General features: G+C 57.3%; 1 protein-coding gene across 2 annotated transcripts in view; it reads right to left on the reverse strand.

Annotated features, from left to right (window-relative positions):
• The window catches only part of ACVR2B (activin A receptor type 2B), a 33,023-nt gene that overhangs the window by 2,611 nt on the left and 10,582 nt on the right, over positions 1 to 19,830 (reverse strand). The window contains exons 2-10 of one of the 2 annotated variants that reach the window (XM_039237229.1): positions 5,796 to 6,003; positions 5,084 to 5,193; positions 4,784 to 4,911; positions 4,418 to 4,561; positions 3,778 to 3,921; positions 3,356 to 3,504; positions 1,364 to 1,478; positions 588 to 726; positions 368 to 498 (exon numbers count right to left, since the gene is read on the reverse strand). In XM_039237229.1, the coding sequence (XP_039093160.1) occupies positions 368 to 498; positions 588 to 726; positions 1,364 to 1,478; positions 3,356 to 3,504; positions 3,778 to 3,921; positions 4,418 to 4,561; positions 4,784 to 4,911; positions 5,084 to 5,193; positions 5,796 to 6,003 (1,268 nt within the window). Of the gene's footprint in view, positions 1 to 367; positions 499 to 587; positions 727 to 1,363; positions 1,479 to 3,355; positions 3,505 to 3,777; positions 3,922 to 4,417; positions 4,562 to 4,783; positions 4,936 to 5,083; positions 5,194 to 5,795; positions 6,004 to 19,830 lie in introns of both variants that reach the window. The other variant, XM_039237228.1, reaches the window with a different exon arrangement.

The following is a 19,830-nucleotide window of genomic DNA, read 5'->3' on the forward strand; positions in this document are numbered from 1 at the left end:
GCCGCTGCCCTAAGGAGACGGACGCTCAGGGAAACAGAGCCATGTGCCAGAAGTCACCCAGCTACCGACCGGCAGGGCCAGGGTCCACACCCAGACGTGTCAGGGCCGGGCCGGCGGGCTCCCCTGCACAAAGGGCCCACGTGGAGGCGCCCGGATGGACGGCCAGGCCACCTCCCTGGCGAGCACAGAAGCTCCCCCGAGACCTTCGGGTGGAAGGGAGGCCATGCGCCGAGTGGCCTCTGACCGGGCAGGGGGACGAGGGCGGCCTGCTGCCCGAGCGTCCTCTCTGACCCACGCTCCCTCGCTCTCGGGCTCCTGTCACCCTCGGAGGGCTCCCCGCTCCGGCCCCGCGGCCCCAGGCCCGCACCGGGTGCTTCAGCCAGTGATCCTTGATGGCGGGCCGCATCTTCTTGTGCACAACCACCTCCTGCAGCTCCTCCAGCGACGGGTGCTGGCCGATCTCCTCCTCGAAGGGCAGCATGTACTCGTCCACGGGGCCTGGGGGGAGCGAGAGCCCCGCAGGGTCACCCCAGGGCACGCGGCGCCCCGTGCCACGCCCCGGGTGCCCGGGCTCCCGCCGCACTCACCGTCCGCAGCCTTGCAGCGGGACACCAGCTCCCACAGCACCAGCCCCATGGCGTACATGTCAATGCGCAGGAAGGCGTCTCTCTGGAAGTTGATGGCTCCCTCGAGCACCTCGGGGGCCATGTAGCGCCGCGTGCCCACCTGGAGGAGGGAGGACAGGGTGCCGAGGGCCGCACGCGAGCGTGCTCACAGCTGGGCACGCGAGCTACCTCCCGAGAGCGCCGGGCGGGGCCGGGAAGGCAGCAGGAGCGGGCACCAGCGGGGGCACGGGCCCTGACTCGCCACGTCCCCGGGGAGGTCACCAGAAGTCACGAGGCGCGTAATACCACGAGAGTCATTTAAAAATATCACACTCGAGACGACAATCTAACGTGGGGCTGCTGCGTGTTTACTCCGTCAGCACAGGGGCTGCCCAGACGGGGTCTGTGTTGCTGACGTTAAGGTCACAATCAAAGGGGGTAAAGAACGCTCAGGGATTTTTACAGCAGTTGTTTTAGGGTGATCTTCTCAGCCGTAACTTTTAGTTACTTTTCCTTGGTTTTTGGATTCTAGTATAGTTCCTTGTACTTTCTGTGTCGCTTACTAACTCAGCTGAAAGACAAAGAGCCCGAGCCCACGAGGCGGCCCAGCCCAAGGAGCGTGGTGCCGGGGGTCCTCAGACCGCTCTGGGCGCACGTGGCCCTGGCCCCCGGGTCTCGCCAGCTGGGCACCAGAAGGGCGGTGTCCACCCTCCCCACGCCATGCCGGCCCCCGCCCTGCACCCCCTGAGCCTCGTTACCTGCCCGTGAGTGTCCCCCGGCGGTTTCCCGGGCTCAAACCGAACAGCCAGACCAAAGTCAGCCAGCACGGCCGTGAGGTCACTCTTGAGCAATACATTCTTGCTTTTAAAGTCCCTGTGGAGGCAGGCGGACCGCGATGAGGGTGAACACCGTGGGCCAGGCTACCCTGCCCCTGGCCTCCCCCCGCGGCGCCCACGGTACCGGAGCCTGTGGCCCAGAGGTGTGCGGAGCAGGGCCTGCCCTCTGGGACACCCTCCCGCCCTCACCCCTTCCCCGGGAGGCTCTCCAACTACACTCGTCCCCAGGCCTCGGAGGAGCACCCCCGTGACGGCCGGGCAGACTCCGCTCCTGTCCCCATGGTCCCACAGGCCGGGCCCTGCGTCCTCAGAGCGCTCGAGGCCAGGCGCTGGTCCGGGACTGTCTTCCGGGAAAACGCACATTACACGGGACGTGAGTGACAAGGTTAGTGAACTTGCCAGGTGTCCGTCCAGACCCGAGGGGCTCGGGCCGCCACGCGGGCCAGGGAGGAGCAGCCGCTGCCCATGAGGCAGCTCCGCCTCCCACCAGCAGACACCTGTGGTCCTGCCTCGCCCTGCCTGTCTCAGTGTTACGGTGACGATTAAACTCAGGGAGTGGCACGTACCCAGGCTCAAGGCCCCCCCGCGCACTTACTGTGAGCTGTTAGGTCAAACCCTACGGAAGGCTCAAGAGTCAACCATTTGTGACCCACAAAAGTTGCAATTGCATACCGTCAACCGTAAAGGTCATCGGTGTTATTACCACAAGGGGCCCTTTAGCTCGGAATCCTGGAGCCCAAGCCTCATTCGCCCCCTCGCAGGTACAGAACCACGCGAGGTCTGGTGACGAAACGCTCGATCTCTCTGCACTACGGTGGCTTCCTCTGTATGATGCGGCTGGGGAAACAAGGTCTCTCTCACAGACCCCTCTGCGCAGGTAATGGGACGGATGTGGCGTGGCGTCTGGGGCAGTGCCCGCGTTGAGTGAGGCTACGGTGACGAGTCAGCACAGTGGTGTCAAGGCGTAGCCCCAGGACCTCAGTGAGCCCCTGCCACTGGTTCAGGGGAACCCCAAGGTCAAACTTTCTTGGATCCATAGCCCATTATCTGTCCTTCTGTGAGTTCATTCCCCCGGGAGTCTTCCAGAGGCTGCATGCTTGTGACGTCACCACTGACATTTACCGGAATGTGTGAGCTCCGCTACAGCAAATGCTGACACACAGAAGCCACAGACACAGATGTTGTTCGCTGGAACGTGAAACGGGGGGGGGGGGGGGGGGGGGGGGGGGGGGGGGGGGGGGGGGGGGGGGGGGGCCTGGGCCGCTCAGTCGGTTCACACTGACTTGGTTTCGGCTCAGGTCATAATTGTACAGTTTGTGGGTTCAAGCCCCATGTCGGGCTCTGCGCTGAAAGCACGGAGCCTGCTTGGGATTCTCTCTCCCTCTCTCTCTGCCTGTCCCCAGCTTGCTCTCTCTCTCAAAATAAATAAACTCACACACACAATTTTTTTAAAAAAGAATATAAAGAGATCCTAGGGACGCCTAGGGGCTCAGTCGGTTAAGCATCCGACTCTTGATTTCAGCTCAGGCCGTGACCTCACAGTTCATGAGATGGAGCCCCATGTCAGGCTCTGCGCTGATAATGCGAAGCGTGCTTGGGATATTCTCTCTCTCTCTGCCACTCTCTCACAAAATAAATAAATCAACATTAAAAAAAAAAAAAGAAAGTAAAGCGATCTAACCACAAAGTCTGAGAACTGCCGAAGCAACCCATCCAGCCAAAGTACTGGAGTCAGCACTGCCTCGCACGGCCACCAGGGGGCAAGAGACAGCCAGCGTCCAAGGCCACGCAGGCCCAGGACACAGGTGGAGGCGGGGGAAGGGCCAAGCGGGCCCACCCAGGCCGCACTTTCACCCTCCAGGCCCCTCTGAGGCTCCAGGCCAAGCCAGGGAAGGCAACGGCTAACCCAGGTACCTGTGGGCAATAGACGGCTTGTGGCCCTCGCCACGGCACCAGGGCACGTCCTCGTGAAGGTAGGAGAGGCCTCTTGACATGGTCTCTGCCACGTGACACAGTTCGTTCCACGTGATGATGTTCCCCTTGAGGTAATCTGTGAGGGAGCCCTGGAGGAGACAGCACAGACCCGGGCTACAGGTCCTGGGCACGGCAGGAGCCAGCGCCGCCCGGCCCTGGGACGCTGGGATGGCCATGCAAGGTGTGCGGCCGGGGGCTGTCCGGGGCGGTCAGTCGCGAAGGCGCTCTGCGTGTCCACCAGACTTTATCCTGGCGTCGGGTGTGCCTGACGTGGACTCTCACGGGCACACTGGGAAGGGCCTCCTTGGGCGGAAGGCCACCGGCCCTGGGGCGCCCCGTCCACGGGCGTGGCTCAGGCTCACCTTGTCGTGGAAAGCGGTGATGAGCCACAGCTCCACCTCGAGGCTGGAGCCCCGCTTCTCAGCGGCGATGAACTGCAGCAGGTTGTCATGCCTCATGCCGGGCGTGCTGAAGATCTCCCGCTCGCTCTGCCACGACTGCTTGTCCTGCGGCAGGGGCGCGACTCAACTCCCGGCGGCCACACAGCCCCACGCCACCCGCACAGCACCCTCCCTCCCAGCCTCCGCTCTGTAAGGGAGGCAGGCAGAAGGCCAGGACTGAGCTGGGCCCCGGAGCCCCGGCCAACAATGGTCGCTCAGGGCCAGCACCTGATTTACACCCATGGCCACTGACGTCCAGGGAGGGGCGGAGTGGCCCAGTGTCACCCACCAAACGAGACGCAGAGCCAGGCCTCCCTTTGCTAAGTGTCCTGGGCAGCTGCTGGGTGGCCTGCTGTCCAACACCCCTGAGCAGAGCCTGATGTCAAAAACAAAGCCCTGAAAACCAGAGCAGATCAAGGTTTCACAAGGCGCTACCCTAGCCCTACAAGAAAATTTCAGTGGGGCCCGTCTCTCATCCCACCTGCGCGGGCCCAGGCTGCCCTGGGCTGGGACAGCTCAAGCCACAGCAGCGGGACGGTCTAGGGGTCCCTCAAACCCTCACCTGCAGCGGGAAGATCTTGACAGCCACGAAGTCATTCATGAGCTGCGCCTTCCAGACACAACCGAAGCGCCCCCGAGCCTTGATCTCCAGCAGCTGCAGCGGCTTCAGGCCCACCAGGGGGGACGGAGGTGGAGGCCCAGGGTCCTGGGGGGACGGTGGACTTCACAGGTCCGGCCTGCCACCCCCCCACCCCTGCTCTGCCCTGCCCCAGCCGTGTCTCACCTCGTGGACGTCCACGTGGCCGTAGGGGGGCTGCCACCCCCCAACCCCTGCCCTGAGCCAGCCGTGTCTCACCTCGTGGACGTCCACGTGGCCGTAGGGGGGCTGCCACCCCCCAACCCCTGCCCTGTCCCAGCCGTGTCTCACCTCGTGGACGTCCACGTGGCCGTAGGGGGGCTTGCGATGCCGGTACATCCAGAAGGCCAGCAAGACGATGATGGAGAGGCCCCCAACGGGCAGCAGCGAGTAGGCCAGCACCGTGAGCAGGGCGGGGGCTGTCGGGGGTGGCTCGTACGTGACTGGGGGACACAGGGAGCCCTGCGTCACACAGCCCGCCTGCCCACACGCCTCGGGGGCCAGACCGGAGAGCCCCGCGGTCACTCCCCACCGAATTCGGGAGCGGGGACCTCAGGGGCTGGCCGAGGAGAGCCCCGACTGCGCCCTCACCTTCCGGGCCGCCAGCCTCCGGCAAGTGGGTGAACCGCTCGTTGCAGAAGTTGCCTTCACAGCAGCAGAAGTACACCTGGGGGTTCTCCTCGGTGGCCACGCACTCCTGCCTGGGGGCACACAGGTCCCCGCACAGCCTCAGAGGAGGTGCCCCACACTCACTGGGGCCCACTCAGCCCACCCTCCCCACACCCAGGAAAGCCCACGAAAGCCATGGACGGAGGGCCATCGAGGGCAGGGTGAACCCACCTGCCCTAAAGTGGGGCCCAAAGTGGAGCAGGGGCAGCCAAGGGTCCACAGGGAAGAGGCGGCCTTGGGGCTGAGGCGGGGAAAGCACAGCTGGGGGAGAGCTAGGACCCAGGCAGCACCCCTACTGTCTGGAGAAGGCCCTTGTCTCCCCTACCCTTAAATGCCAGGCGCGCTTGCAGACATTCTGAAGCCCAGTGAGCACTGTAGCAAGAGGACTCTGGCCGAGCTGGGGAGCCTGGGGGCAGGGGGCGGGGCCTGGGGAAAGGGGCGGGGCCTGGGGGAAGGGGCGGGGCTGGGGGGCCTGGCTAGGGAAGGGGAGGGGCTGGGGGGCTTGGGGGCGAAGGGGCGGGGCGGGGGTCCTGGGGGGAAGGGGCGGGGTCTGGCTGGGGAAGGGGGCGGGGGTCTGGGGGAAGGGGGCGGGGTCTGGGGGCAGGGGCGGGGCGGGACGGGGCGGCTGGCGCACCTGTCGTAGCAGTTGAAGTCGTCCAGCCAGCAGCCCTTCTTGACGAGCTCGATGGTGCCCGAGCTGTTGCGCCAGGAGGCGTAGCAGTGCAGCCGCTTGCCCTGCTCGCCCTCGCAGCGCTCCAGGCCGCTCTGGTTGGTGCGCTCCAGCTCCCAGTTGGCGTTGTAGTAAATGCACTCCCGGGTCTCGGCCTCCCCGCGCCCGGAACCTGCGCCCCGACGTGAGAGCTGAGAGGAGGGCCGGCTGCAGGGGGCTCCCGAGGGGCGGGGGGGGGGGGGGGCTGCTTCCTTGCAGCGGCCGAAAGGGAGGGGCCCTCGACACCCCGGCGCGGCGCGGCACTACCGCGTGGGCTGGGGCCCAGCTGCTGAGGACACAGGGTCGTGGGCCGAGCCCACGCTGCACCACGGAACCGGCGCAATCCGCGTTCTTAACCCCGCCGCCCCCTCCAGCCCCCCCACCCCGGCTCAGGTGGTTGTGATGAAGCCCTAAGGGACTGAATCTGGGGGCCCCCCGGGGAGGCTCCCTGCTGCTGCTGTGTGACACACACACACACCCCGGATGGAAGATGACGACCCTCCCGTCCAGTGTCCCTCCTGCACCCAGAGACGACAGCTGGTACTCAGCACGGCAGGAGAAGGCCCGAGACCGAGGCGGGGTCCTCAGGGTTAGGCTCCAGGGTCACGCGGGGAGCACGCGCCCGGAGCAGAAGAGCGGCCGGCTTCCAGCTGGGCTTGGCCCCTGGAGACCCCTGGGAGCACCCCCCCCATTCCGTGCCCTCTTTCAGCCCCGGCGCGAGGGCCATCCAGGAGGCCAAGCCCCAGCTGGCCCTTCACATACTTCTTTCCTTCGAACGCGGCCTGGGGCATCCACCTGACCCACCTCTCACCCTCCCTCCCTCCCAGGCCCCTCCCCGGCCTCCTGTGCGCCCGCTGCCCCCAGCCTGGCAATGGGAAGGGGCAGGAGGAAGGAGATCATGGCTCCCTGGCCCCACGCCTGAGCTGGAGAACTCTCCAGAACCCCGTCTGGGGGGTGCCTTTGCGGGGCACCCGCGCTGGGCCTCATGGCCACAGGCAGGCCGGCACCTGGGGGGGGAACCAGCCTCTCCACTCTTCGTGCGCTTGCTGTGGGCCGGGGGCCCGGGCCACCCCTGCTGGTGTCCCCACCCCAGGAAGGAGGGAGGCAGGCTCAGAGTCACCCCACGGGAGGACGGCCAGCCCACCGGCAGCCATGAGCCCTTCCCACCATCGGCCTGAAGGGCGGGCTGGGGGAGCCGAGTAGAGAAGACCCCGCCCGACCCGCTGCGGCGCCAAGTGCCCGACATGCCACGGTGCGCCCAGGGAGGACGGCGGCAGGCGGCGGGCAGGAAGGGACCCCCACTGCAGGAGCGGCCATTCTCTCGTCGCCCCACACCTTCGGCGTCTCTCTGCAGTGGGGTGTCCTTCTAGAGCCCAGGGGCAACGGCGAGTCTCCAAGCTGCAGGCAGACCTGTCAGAAAGCCAGTGTGCGGCCACGGCTCTGGGCATCCAAGGACACTGGCGGTTTTGTTTTTTAACTTTGCGGTTTTTGTTTTACATGTTTATTTTGAGAGCGAGCGAACAGGGGAGGCGCAGAGAGAGAGGGAGAGTCCCAAGCAGGCTCCGTGCCGTGGGAGCTGCACACACAGCCCACAAACCGCGAGATCGGGACCCGAGCTGAAACCAAGAGCTGCGATCGCTGAAACCAAGAGCTGCGCGCTGCAGCGACAGCCACCACGCGCCCCCGGGGCCTCGAAGGACTCTTGCGAGAAGAGGAGCGCTGTCCCAACCACCCGGGCACAGCAACCCGCGGGAAGGGGCTCCTGCGGGTGTGCACCCCATCCCCCAGCCACACCCTTCATCCAGCGTGTGCGGTGACCCGGAGAGCATGCAGCGAGCTGCGGACAGGGGTGCTGGCCCTCCTCAGTCTTACTTCCCCCCGCCTGTCACACCCCCCGCCTGTCACACCCCCCGCCTGTCACACTCTGCTGCCTGTCACAGCCACCTGCCTGTCACACACCCCTGCCTGTCACACTCTGCTGCCTGTCAGAGCCACCTGCCTGTCACACCCCACCGCCTGTCACACCCTGCTGCCTGTTACACCCCCTGCCTGTCACATCCCGACTGTCACGTCCCCCTGCCTGTCACACCCCCTGCCTGTCACAGCCACCTGCCTATCATATCCTGCCGCCTGTCACAGCCAGCTGCCTTTCACACCCTATCATACCCCCCTGCCTGTCACATCCCCCTGCCTGTCACACACCCCTGCCTGTCACACCCCTGCCTGTCACACCCCCTGCCTGTCACATCCCCTGCCTGTCACACTCTGCTGCCTGTCACAGCCACCTGCCTGTCAGAGCCACCTGCCTGTCACACCCCACCGCCTGTCACATCCTGCTGCCTATCACATACCCCTGCCTGTCACATCCCGACTGTCACAGCCCCCTGCCTGTCACTCCCCACCGCCTGTCACACCCTGCTGCCTGTTACACCCCCTGCCTGTCACATCCCAACTGTCACGTCACATCCCGACTGTCATGTCCCCCTGCCTGTCACATCACATCCCGACTGTCACGTCCCTCCTGCCTGTCACTCCCCACCTGTCACACCCCCTGCCTGTCACAGCCCCCTGCCTGTCACACACCCCCTGTCTGTCACACCCCCTGCCTGTCATACCCCCCTGCCTGTCACATCCCCCTGCCACATCCCCCTGCCTGTCACACCCCACTATCTGTCACACACCCCTGCCTGTCACACCCTGCCGCCTGTCACACCCCGCCGCCTGTCACACCCCGCCACCTGTCACATCCTGCCACCTGTCACAATACCCCTGCCTGTCACATCCTGTCACGTCCCCCTGCCTGTCACACCCCGCCGCCTGTCAGACCCCAATGCTTGTCATACCCCCCTGCTGTCACAGCCCCCTGCCTGTCACATACCCAACATCACACCCCCCTGCCTGTCACACCCCCTGCCTGTCACAGCCCGCCGCCTGTCACACACCCCCGTCAGGCTCTTAAACATGCACAGCTTCTGGGCTGAGCACGAAATGTACCTCTGGCTGCAAGACGCTCCTCACCCTCTCCTTTAAACCCTGCCTCTTCTCGGGCACCTGGGGGCTCAGTCAGCTGAGCAGCTGCCTCTTGATTTCAGCTCAGGTCATGATCTCACCCTCTGGGTTCAAGCCCTGCCTCGGCCTCCGGGCAGACAGTGAGCGTGGGGCCTGCCTGGGATTCTCTCTCCCTCTCTGTTTGCCCCCCCATATGTGCACGTGTGTGTGCTCTCTCTCTCTCCCAAAAGAAATAAACTTTTAAACAATCAACTTCCTTATAGAAAATAAATTCCAGCTCTTCCCTCCACGAGGCCAGGCAGGCTCTACTCCCACAGGCCCCTGTGCTTCCTCCATCAGCTAACTTATTACCCCTGACTCCCTGCCTGCGGGTTTTTAAATGAATATATCCAACACTCAAAAAGTGCATCAACAACATAACCAGAGACAACCTCCAGGAGAAAACACAGTGAATACTCACATTAAGAAAGAAAACACTGGGGGGCACCTGGGCGGCTCAGTCAGTTAAGCATCTGACTTCAGCTCAGGTCATGGTCTCACCATTTACGAGTTCAAGCCCCACTGGAGCTGCCTCGGATTCTGTGTCACTCTCTCCTGCCCCTCCCCGGCTCACGCTCTGTCTCCCTGTGTCTTTCAAAAATAAACAAACATTTAAAAATATTTTTAAAAAAAAGAAAGAAAGAAAGAAAACATCGGGGCACCTGGGTGGCTGGGTCACTTGAGCATCCGACTCCTGATTTTGGACTCAGGTCATGATCCCAGGGTCGTGGGATCAAGCCCTGCATGTGGCTTGTGCTGAGCATGGAGCCTCTTTAAGAGTCTCTCTCCCCCTCTGCCCCACCCCACCCCCCACCCCGCTCATGTGCACGCATGCTCTAATTTAAAATAAAATAAAACACTATAAACGTACTTGACGCTTTACATGTCAGCCTCCCCCACAAGACGGTAAGGCTGCTGAAGGCAGAAGCCCTGACTACGTTCAGTGCAAGAGTAGTTCCGGACACAAGACGGATGGATGATGGAAGGACCACAGACAGAAAGACACAGCTGTCACCTGGCTAGGGCCGGATTTCCAAGGGAAGGGACAACGAGGCGTGGCCCAGCCCGCAGCCCAGGCTCCGGAGTGCTTGGCAGACAGCAAGCAACAAGCCCCTGGGCAAGGCCAGGAGCCCAGACGCTGACAGTGGCCTTCGGCGGGCCCAGCGCCGCTCTTCAGGCCACCCACCCACCGGGCAGGGACTCCGGCCTTCACCACGGGCGGGACCGAGTGGACAGGGCTGGGGACTCCAAATCTCAAGGCTCCAGGTAAGACTCAAGGGTTCAGGCTGTAACTGGATCCCCATCTGAGCAGATCCCCCCCCAGAGAACAGATAGGACAGCCTTGCGCTGGCCCAACTTTGTTCACATCCTAGCTCTGCAACCTCCTGGCTGTGGGGCCCTGGGAACGCTACCAATCTACCCTGTCTGCGCCTGTTTCCTCACGCGTGAAAAGGGGATAAGACCCCCTAATCCCTAGGGCTGCTCCAGAGTCAAATGAGTTCACCATTTTAAGAGTAGTGAGGACCGTGCCTGGCACGTTGGCTGTTGCACTAACATCAATCCCTTCCTGCTGCCTGGGACAGTCCTTCCCAGCACAAGTCCCCAGAGGGCTCCCGGCCCATCCAGCCGAGACTCTGCACCCAACACCTCTAGGAGCTTTGCGTTCAGAGCCCGGGGCGGGCGGGGAGGGGACCCCAGGCCCCTCCCACAGCAGGATTCAGAGCCCAGGGAGGACCTGGGGGACCCCGGGCCCCTCCCACAGCACACCCAGGCTCCGCTGCCAGCTGGAAACCCAGGGTCCCCCTCCCCTCCTCCCTGGTGCTCTGCTTCTGCACACACTCAGCTATTTATAGCCTCTGGCAACACTCCAGTCACAAGGCAGCCTCTGCCTTTTAATAGACACAGAGCGCCTGCCCACGCTTGCTCACGGGGCCAGGGCGCCCGTGCACGGGAGGCTCCCCTGGCCCCCACCCACTCACGCATCCCAGCAGGCGAGGAAGCCGAGCTCGCAGACGGGGCGCCCGCAGCTCCCCCATACGTGCTGCCTCAGAGCCCTGCGGGCGGCTACCTCCGAGACACCGAGCCACGGGGTTCGCCCCGCCCCCACCCCCGCCCTCGCCCCCGCCCTCGAGCCCCCGCCCTCGAGCCCCCGCCCCCGAGCCCCCGCCCCGGAGCCCCACGAACCCGCGGCCCCACGGGCCAAACGGGGTAAGCAGCAGTGTCCGCAGCAGGTGTGCCCCAGGTTCCAAGGGTTGCAAAGAAGCCCGTACTCCCCAAGTCCTCAGTCCGGGGGCAGAGGAACCCCGCTCCCGGACACACGCCAGCAGCGAGGAAAACCACACGGACTCCACTCCCACGTGCCAGGAGCTCAACCTGAGCAGACGAGCTCTGACCCCCGAGGCCGGGGCGCCCCGGCGCAGCTGGGCCCACGCCGCCCCGCTTGTCCAGGGACGCAGGGGAGGGCCGAGCGGGGTCCTGCCTACGGGGCTCGAACACCACGGGGAAGGAAGGGTGACGGCACGGGGGGCAGAGCCTCCGTGGGAGGGTGTGAAGCGTGGCCACGCCTCCCGGGGCCCCCCGAGCTCGGGGCCTGGGGTGCATCCAGCCCAGCCAACACGTCCCAGAGGAGCGTACCCCTGGCCCCCGCAGCCCCCCCCCCCCGCCCCTGCCATGGAGGAGGCGCCCAGCCCCAGCCACGGGGGCGCCGTGGACCGGTGAGAAAGGATGTCACCCACCACGCCCACCTCAGGCCACGGCCGGCGAGACGTGCCAAGGTGCGCCCCCTCCAGAAGCCCCGCTGCGGCATGTTCTCGCCCACGGCCACGCTCCAGCCTCCCGGGGGGGGGGGGCGCTTTCCCCAGCCAGCCCCCGGCGCCCTTCCGGGAGGCCCCTAGCTTGGGCTCCCCTAGCCCTGCCCCCACGAGAGGCCCAGAGACTGAAGGTCAGGCTCCCTGTGACCGCATCTGGCTCCAGCTCAGTACTCCGCCTCCCCCGCAACCAGAGTAAGAACGGCCGGGGTGGGGGGACTATGAGAACCTAGCATAGGGGGCAGGGAGGCCAAGGGCGGCTGGGCTGTGAGACAGACACGTGGGGACACGCGGTCGCCGCAGGGCGCGCCCCCTGGAGCCCCACGCATGTGGGGCGGGGCAGAAAGGAATCCAGAATGCAGGTACGTTCTTTGCACTTTTACACAGGAACTCCTGGGCAGGTTTCTAGCAGCCAGACAATTCTGGGTCCATTTGCTTTCTGGCCCTGCCCCATTCCCTCGTGAGCACATTACTTAACAAGCACGTGGTGGGCCTACACCAAGCATTTTACAAATAGTACCTGAATGCTGAACTGAGGCACAAAAGGTGCAGTACCTGGGCCAAGTTACCATCGAGTGTCAAGGCCAGGTGTGGGGTGCGGGCGGCCGTCTTCCTGCAGCTCTGCGGTGCGACTGTCCCCAGCACACACAGCCCACTGCCGACTTGAGGGCTGCCACCGTGAAGCCTCTTGACTCCGCTTCGTGTTTTCTTGCGCTCACGGGTGGGAGGCGTTTAGGGTGCATGTTAGAGACGCTGGGTCATAAGGCACAATCATCTTCACCTCGCCAGACGCCGTCCAACCGTTCTTCCAAGTCCCAATCTGGATGTGCCAGTGCACGTTCCCTGAAGACAATGGCCCCACCGAGCCACACCCTCAGCCCCTGGTATTTGCTCACACGGTCAGTATGAAATGGTATAGTACAGTCTTAATCCCCTCTTCCTCATCATTTATGAAACCGATCATCTTTTTGTTTTTATTAACCTCTACTTCTGAGAAATGCCTGTTCACCTCCTTCCCATTTTTCTGTTGGGTTGCTTTTCCTAGGAGTTGTATAAATTCTTTGTACATTCTTGGTAATAAAACTTTTCTAACTAAATAGTAACCCTTTTCATTTGTTTTTCTGCTCCTTACCAAAAATACTACTTGATCTGATGCTAACATAGCTATGTGACGTTTCTTGTGGTTATTTTCTGAATTTATCTTTTTCTTTTAAGTCTTTCTGTTACCTTTTTTCCCCAGTTAAATCTGTCTTTGACCTAGATCTGAGTACCATCAGTCATGATTACTGCTATGTCTACATTTGTTTTTTTCTACAGCTACCTCCTGTGGATTATCTTTTTTAATTCCCTATTTCAGCCCCTTCTGGTCTGAAAGTAATACACTCTCTATTATATTACAAGCCAGGCTTTAAACTTTACTGTGTACTGTTTATGCTAAAAACCTGAAGTTAATCAACAGCTCTACCATCCCTCATGAGAACTTAACTGTTCTAACCCCAACTACCTCCTTCCAACTACACTTAGTTTAGCATTTGTATTAAATATTTAATTGTCTTCTGATTTACACTACTGTTGCTGAAAAGTCTGCTATTAATTTAACTTTGTAGATACTCTGGTTTTTTTCCCCTCTGGCTACTTTCTTAGATCTTCTCTTTGTGGTTTCGCTCTGAGATATATGTCTATGTTTAAGTTTATCACACTGCTTGGAAAAACATGCTTTTAATCTGATGATTCACCTCTATTATCAATTCTGAAAGATCCCTGACTTTATTTATAAGGTTGAGTATTGCATCTCCCTATTCTAGGATTCTGAAACTTCTCTTAAAACGTATTAAGACTTTCCTTTCCTACCCATTATTTTAACCCTGCCTTCCGATTTTCCACTTCTGTGTCTAGACACCATTAAAGAGAATTCCAATGTATTAATTCTCTCATTAGTTATATCTAATTTGCTATTTAGCTCTTCTACTTAATATATAAATTCAATTAACCCATTTTTTCATTTCTAAAACTTCTATTTTAAAGAAATCTCTTTGTGATTTTGATATTTCTGCTCTTCGTCATATTCCCAAATCTCTATTTTATAACTCTATAGTTTCTTGAACATTTATTTCTGCCACTTGTTGTTCTGATGATTTGTACTCACGGCATCTTGTTTCCTCATGGGTGTGGGATTTGGGATTCTGGTTCTGGGTGCAGGGCTTCTCTGTCCACGGGAACTTTTCGGTGAGAACACCGGTCAGGCCAAGTTAGAGGGGGTGGTGACCCTCCAGGGATCGTTTATACTTTTGCTTCTGCCAAACTTTCTAGGGCGTTATCAATCTGGAATCGCTTTACTACCTCGACTTCGAGGTTCCCAGAGAACACTAGCTGGTATAAATTCCAGCTCCAAGCTCACGGAGGCACAGGCCTACGATTATAAATTCTCAGGGGAAACTACCTGCCTCGCTATCAAGCTAGGTCAAGACAATTTCCTCAGATACCCCGTGTCAGCAAAAGGATCTTTCTTCTGGTCCATACTTTCACCGAAGGTCTAACCCTAAGGGTGCTTTATCACAGGAGGGCCTCAGGCTCAGGTTCATACGTGGTCTCTCGTGCCTTGCACAAGGCTGCTGGACCCACGTCTCTAAGCTAGGCAGAGCGGCCGCGTCCCCCCGAGAATCAACAACTAGCTTGTGCAGGGGTGCAGCTCTCTTCTGCCTCCTCTCACCTCTCCCTTTCTTTCTCACGCAGCTACGCACACCCGTTCATACCTTGTCCAGCATTTCTACATCTACGTTTTCCAGCTGTTTTACTAGTTCACTATCAATGATAAGTTAGATAGTAAAGGTCCAGGCGCACCTTGTAAAGGCTCCCAAGCCCGGCCCTGGCACCAGGAATTGAGCCGGGTCACCTCAATTCACTTCCAGCTTTAACTCCGTAAACAGGCCCCCGGCTCCATCCTCCCGCAGAACAAGGCCGGCCGGCCGCGCTCCCGCACCGCGGAAGGGCGCTGGATGCCAGGACACACCGCTCGGGCCCCCACGAGAACCGCGGCACAGAGATTTGTGCGAGGCGTAAACTCGCAGGGACAGGGCGCAGGAGCCGGCCCACGGTGTCCCTGAGCGCGCAGACCACAGGGCCCCCGGCACCCAGGAACCCGGGGGCCGCGTGTCGCCGGACGCCTGGGGTGAAGATGGCAAGGGGCGGCCACACCCCGCGCTGCCCCCTACCCGGCAGGGAGCGGGGTATTTTCTAGAGAAGACAATAAAGAGCCTGAGGACGGGGAGGGGTGGGGAGATCCGAGGGCACAGGTGGTGGCCGGAGCCAGGGGGGCACAGGACAGCACGGCAGCAAGCAGAAGCCCCTCAGGAGACTCTGGCTCCCAAAGCAGCCCAGTGAGACCACCCCCCACCTCCGGTTGGGAGATTCCCCTCAGGGGCTCCCAGCTTCTCAGCCGCACTGAGGCCCATCCTTGCGGAAGAACAGGCCTGGGAAAGCCAGAGCCACTTACCGGACAGATAGAAACAGGCAGGAGGGGGGGAAAGACACACCAACTTGGAGAAAACAGCTATTAGGTAGAGAGAAGATAACCTCAAAATTTCTATCAAAAAAAAATTATATCAACACCCTGAGAGCGCTCAAAAACCAGTACCAGGAGAAAGAAAAGAGGCGCCCCTGTTAAAAAGCAAAACGAAAAGCAGAGAATGAAAGAGCCCCCAGGGATTAAAAATGCATACGTATGACGGCAGAAATGAAAATCAACAGAAGGATTAAAAGATAAAATTGAAGAAATGTCACAAAGTAAGCACACAAAAATACAGAAAATAAGAGAGAATGCAGAAAAGACCAGGAATCCGGAGGCCCAGTCCAGGCAGTTCAACACTTAAATTACAGGAGTTCTAGAAAGAGGAAACAAAAGGGAAGAAATCAAAGGCCAGCACAGAGGAGGGAAACAGGCCCCGTCACACTTCAAGGAGCTGAAACCCACATTTCAGCAGCTGCGGGCCCCAGAAGAGTTTATAATTCAGCCAATATAACCACCTGCAAACACAAATCACCACCCAAACAACCCATAAAACACAACAAAACAACCCCCCCCAAAAAAGCAATGCTTTTAAGAGGGCTATAACAGAACCCAGACCCTCTAAAACTATCATTCACGATATTTAGATACAATCCAAGATTATATGAAAAATAGGGAAATGTGCCCCATATTCAAGAGAATAATCAAAGAATTTAAAGGAACTATCAGAAGTTGGGGCGCCTGGGTGGCTCAGTCATTTGAGTGTCCGACTTCGGCTCAGGTCATAATCTCACGGTTCCTGAGTTCTAGCCCCGCATCGGGCTCTGTGCTAACTCGGAGCCAGGAGCCTGCTTTGGATTCTGTGTCTCCCTTTCTCTCTGCCCCTCCCCTGCTCATGCTCTGCCTCTCTCTCTCTCTCTCTCTCAAAAATAAACGTTTTAAAATTTTTTTAAGAAAAGAACCAGGTGGAAATCCTAAAACTGAATAATCTGAAACCAAAATTCAAAAATACAGGCTGAAAGAAAATGAATAGAAATAAATATATCATGTCACCATGGCTAGAGGCTTATAACATGAAATTTTGTAACACTAAGACACCAAAATGGATGACTTATTCTCATCAACTAGTACTAACAACCAATATAGAAACAATTTCTCACCTCTATGAAATATCACTTCACAAGAACTGAAATGCTTTGACTTTTACTGGAAAAGCTTTCATTTTCTAACCTCTGTGTTGCTGCTTCTTTGTTTAAGCATCCATACAGGGATGGATAGATTTCTGGACTTTCTATTCTGTTCCATTGTCCATTTAGCTATCTAGCACCAAAAGCTTCCCATTTTAATTACTAGAGCTCTACAGTGAATCCTGAAATCCAGGAGGCACACCACCTCGTTCTTTTTCAAGACAGCCTTGCTTCTGGGTTCTTTGCATTTCCAAATCGTTTTACTCTGACTAAAGATTAAATCCTACAGGCTTTTTCTGCTTCTACTGAGATAATCCTCCGGTTCCTTTGCTCTGTTAATATGGCAAATTAGATTTTCAATTGTTAATTATGCACTTCTAAGATTAAAACACTTGGTCATGATTTTTTTTTTTTTTTTACATATTGCTGGATTCTATTTGTGAATGTTTTAAAGATTTCTGCATCTTATATTCACCAGGGATTAGTTCTATTTGTCTCTTCCTCTGTGTTCCCTTATCTTTCTTCCTTCTTGAGAATTCTCTATTATTCCATCTGTCCCCTTTATTAGCTTGAAAGTTATCATCTTTCTATCCTTTAGCAGTTACCCTAGAGATCATGCCTCCTTGATTTATCAAAACCTAACATTCGGGGCACCTGGATGGCTCAGTCGGCTAAGTGTCCGACTTTGGCTCAGGTCATGATCTCATGATTCGTGGGTTAGAGCCCCGCGTCGGGCTCTGTGCTGACAGCTCAGAGCCTGGAGCCTGTTTCAGATTCTGTGACTCCCTCTCTCTCTGACCCTCCCTTGCTCACGTGTCTCTCTCTCTCTCAGAAATAAATAAAAAACATTAAAAAAAAAAACTAACATTCATAGGTGCTTTCAGCCTCTTGGTAGCCAATCGAAGAACTTTTGGAACAATTACATTCCATCTTCATTCCACTCCCACATACAGTGTTGTCATGTTTTGTTTTTATATGTATTTCAAACGCAGAAACACACTTCTCTCATATAACATCCAAATATTATCGTCTTCAGTGCTCTTCATTCTTTTCTGTATCTCTGACCTCCCATCTAGATTATTTACCTTCTGCCTGAAGGACACCCTCTTTACTTGAAACTTTCATTCTTGAAAGAGAATTTCACTTGATAATGTAAGTTGAGGTTGACAATGATTTCCTTTAGCATTTAAAGCTATCGTTCCACTGTCTTCTGGCTTCCACTGTTTTTAAGAAGTTAGGTGTCAATACAACATTACTCTTGTGATGGGAGTGCCTTGTTTCCTCTGGCTGCTTTTTAAGATTCTCTGCTTGGTGTCCAGAAATTTGGCTGGGATAAAAGTAGGTGTGGAATTTTTATTTATCTAATCCAGGTTCATAGGGCTTCTTGAATCTGTGGCTTAATGTCTTTCATTCATTTTGCGAAGTTCTTTTCTACTTCTTTTATTTCTTTGCCCTTTATTACTGTGGCCCTGATTATGTGGATCTTAGACCTTCTCACCTTGGCCTCTGTCTTTCCCTCTCTTCTGTATTATCGCTGTGTCTTTCCAGGGTTTGGTCTGTATATTATCTTTTGATCTATCTTCCAGTTCACTAATTCTCTCTTTAGTTTCACTTAATCTCTTGATAAAATCATCCATTAAATTCTTAACTTCTGTTAGTGTACAATGCAAATCTACTACAGATTTTTCTTAAAAATCTTTCTTAAAAATCTTAATTTGGGGGGCGCCTGGGTGGCTTAGTCGGTTAAGCGTCCGACTTTCGCTTAGGTCATGATCTCGCGGTTCGTGGGTTCGAGCCCCGCGTCGGGCTCTGTGCTGACTGCCAGCTCAGAGCCTGGAGCCTCTTTCAGTCTGTGACTCCCTCTCTCTGACCCTCCCCTGCTCATGCTGTCTCTCTCTCTCTCTCCTAGAAACAAAAATATTTTTTAAAAAATTTAAAAAAATCTTAATTTGGTTCTTAAATATTTTTACAGCTCTCTACTGAAATTCCCACTTTCATTTCCTTGATAACAGGACCTATTATTCGATATGCATATGATAACTCCAACTGAGCTCATCCAAGTTTGCCTCAACTGTTGATGTTTCTGCTGGCTACTCATTTTAAATGACCAGCCAGTCATGGTATGTAAAAAACTGTAAAATAATGTGAGGTAAAACAATGTGAGGTAAAATAATTTAAGGTCCTGTAATAATGTTACATATGCTTCCAGCACGCAGCCGAGGGCACCATTGATTCTAGAACATCTTAATCCTACTTTAGAGTTAATCTTTTGGTTCCTCCTTGTCCCCATGTCTTTGGGGTTCCAACTCAAAAGGAGGGGTTCACTACCCTCTATTTAAAGCTTCACAAGGCCATCAAATGCAAATGCAACGCTACGGCAGGATGAAAAGGGACTCAAATGTCAAAGTCACTACCCAAGGCCTCTGTTCTTCCACAGACCCTGACTTGGTGGGTCTTCCCTACATTCTGAGCTGTATGATGCTTTCAGCCAGAGATGTTTCCTTAGTTTGTCCATCTTTTCAAGGGGCCCTCAATAAGAGGGTTGGTCCTGGTCATCAAAAGAGGAAGGCTTTTTACCCAGGTTTTAGACTATTTTCAGGAACACATAATACCAGAAAGGGAGACTTCTCCGCACATACACAGAAACTACAATCCCCTGTGCAGATAAGACTGTCCACGGAAAGGGTTTAATCAGACCCTACGGGCAGAGGTCTGAAAAACAGTAATTTCCACTCCATGGTGTAACTCAAGATGGAAACAGAATTCTCTTTCAGCCAATTTTATCGTTTCAGACCGTTAGAGACTGAACCGTATCCCCTCCAAATTCTTAACTCCCAGTGTGACTGGAGAGATAAAGCCTTTTTAAAGAGGTAATTAAGGTCAAATTAGGTTCAAGGGTGGGGCCCGAGCCCGACGGAACTGGAGGCCTCATAGGAGAGGAAAACACGCCAGAAGTGTGTGCGCACCCGGAGGAAAGGCCCCGAGAGGACGCGGTGGGCGGGCGGCCGTCTGCAGGCCCGAGGGAAGGGGCCAGGGACGCCCCTGCCGCTCCCCGAGGTGGACGTCCAGCTGCCACAACTGTGAGAAAATACATTTCAGTTCCCGAAGCCACACAGTCTGTGGCATTTCACCCGCACGGTGTGGGAAAGGCGTCTGAGAGCGTCACGCCTTCTAGAACCAGTACCGTCAGGCCACCGTCACCGACACCCACAGGCGGAGCCTGACAAGCGGCCTGATGCGGGGAGCCCGGGGGAAGCGCGGGCAGCGGGCAGCGGGCAGCCGGGCACAGGGAAGCGCGGGCAGCGGGCAGCCGGGCGCAGGGAAGGCGGGCAGCGGGCAGCCGGGCGCAGGGAAGGCGGGCAGCGGGCAGCCGGGCGCAGGGAAGGCGGGCAGCGGGCAGCCGGGCGCAGGGA

This window comes from Hyaena hyaena, unplaced genomic scaffold (genome assembly GCF_003009895.1).
Source record: "Hyaena hyaena isolate Hyena2069 unplaced genomic scaffold, ASM300989v1 scaffold_121, whole genome shotgun sequence".
NCBI classification, from domain to species: domain Eukaryota; kingdom Metazoa; phylum Chordata; class Mammalia; order Carnivora; family Hyaenidae; genus Hyaena; species Hyaena hyaena.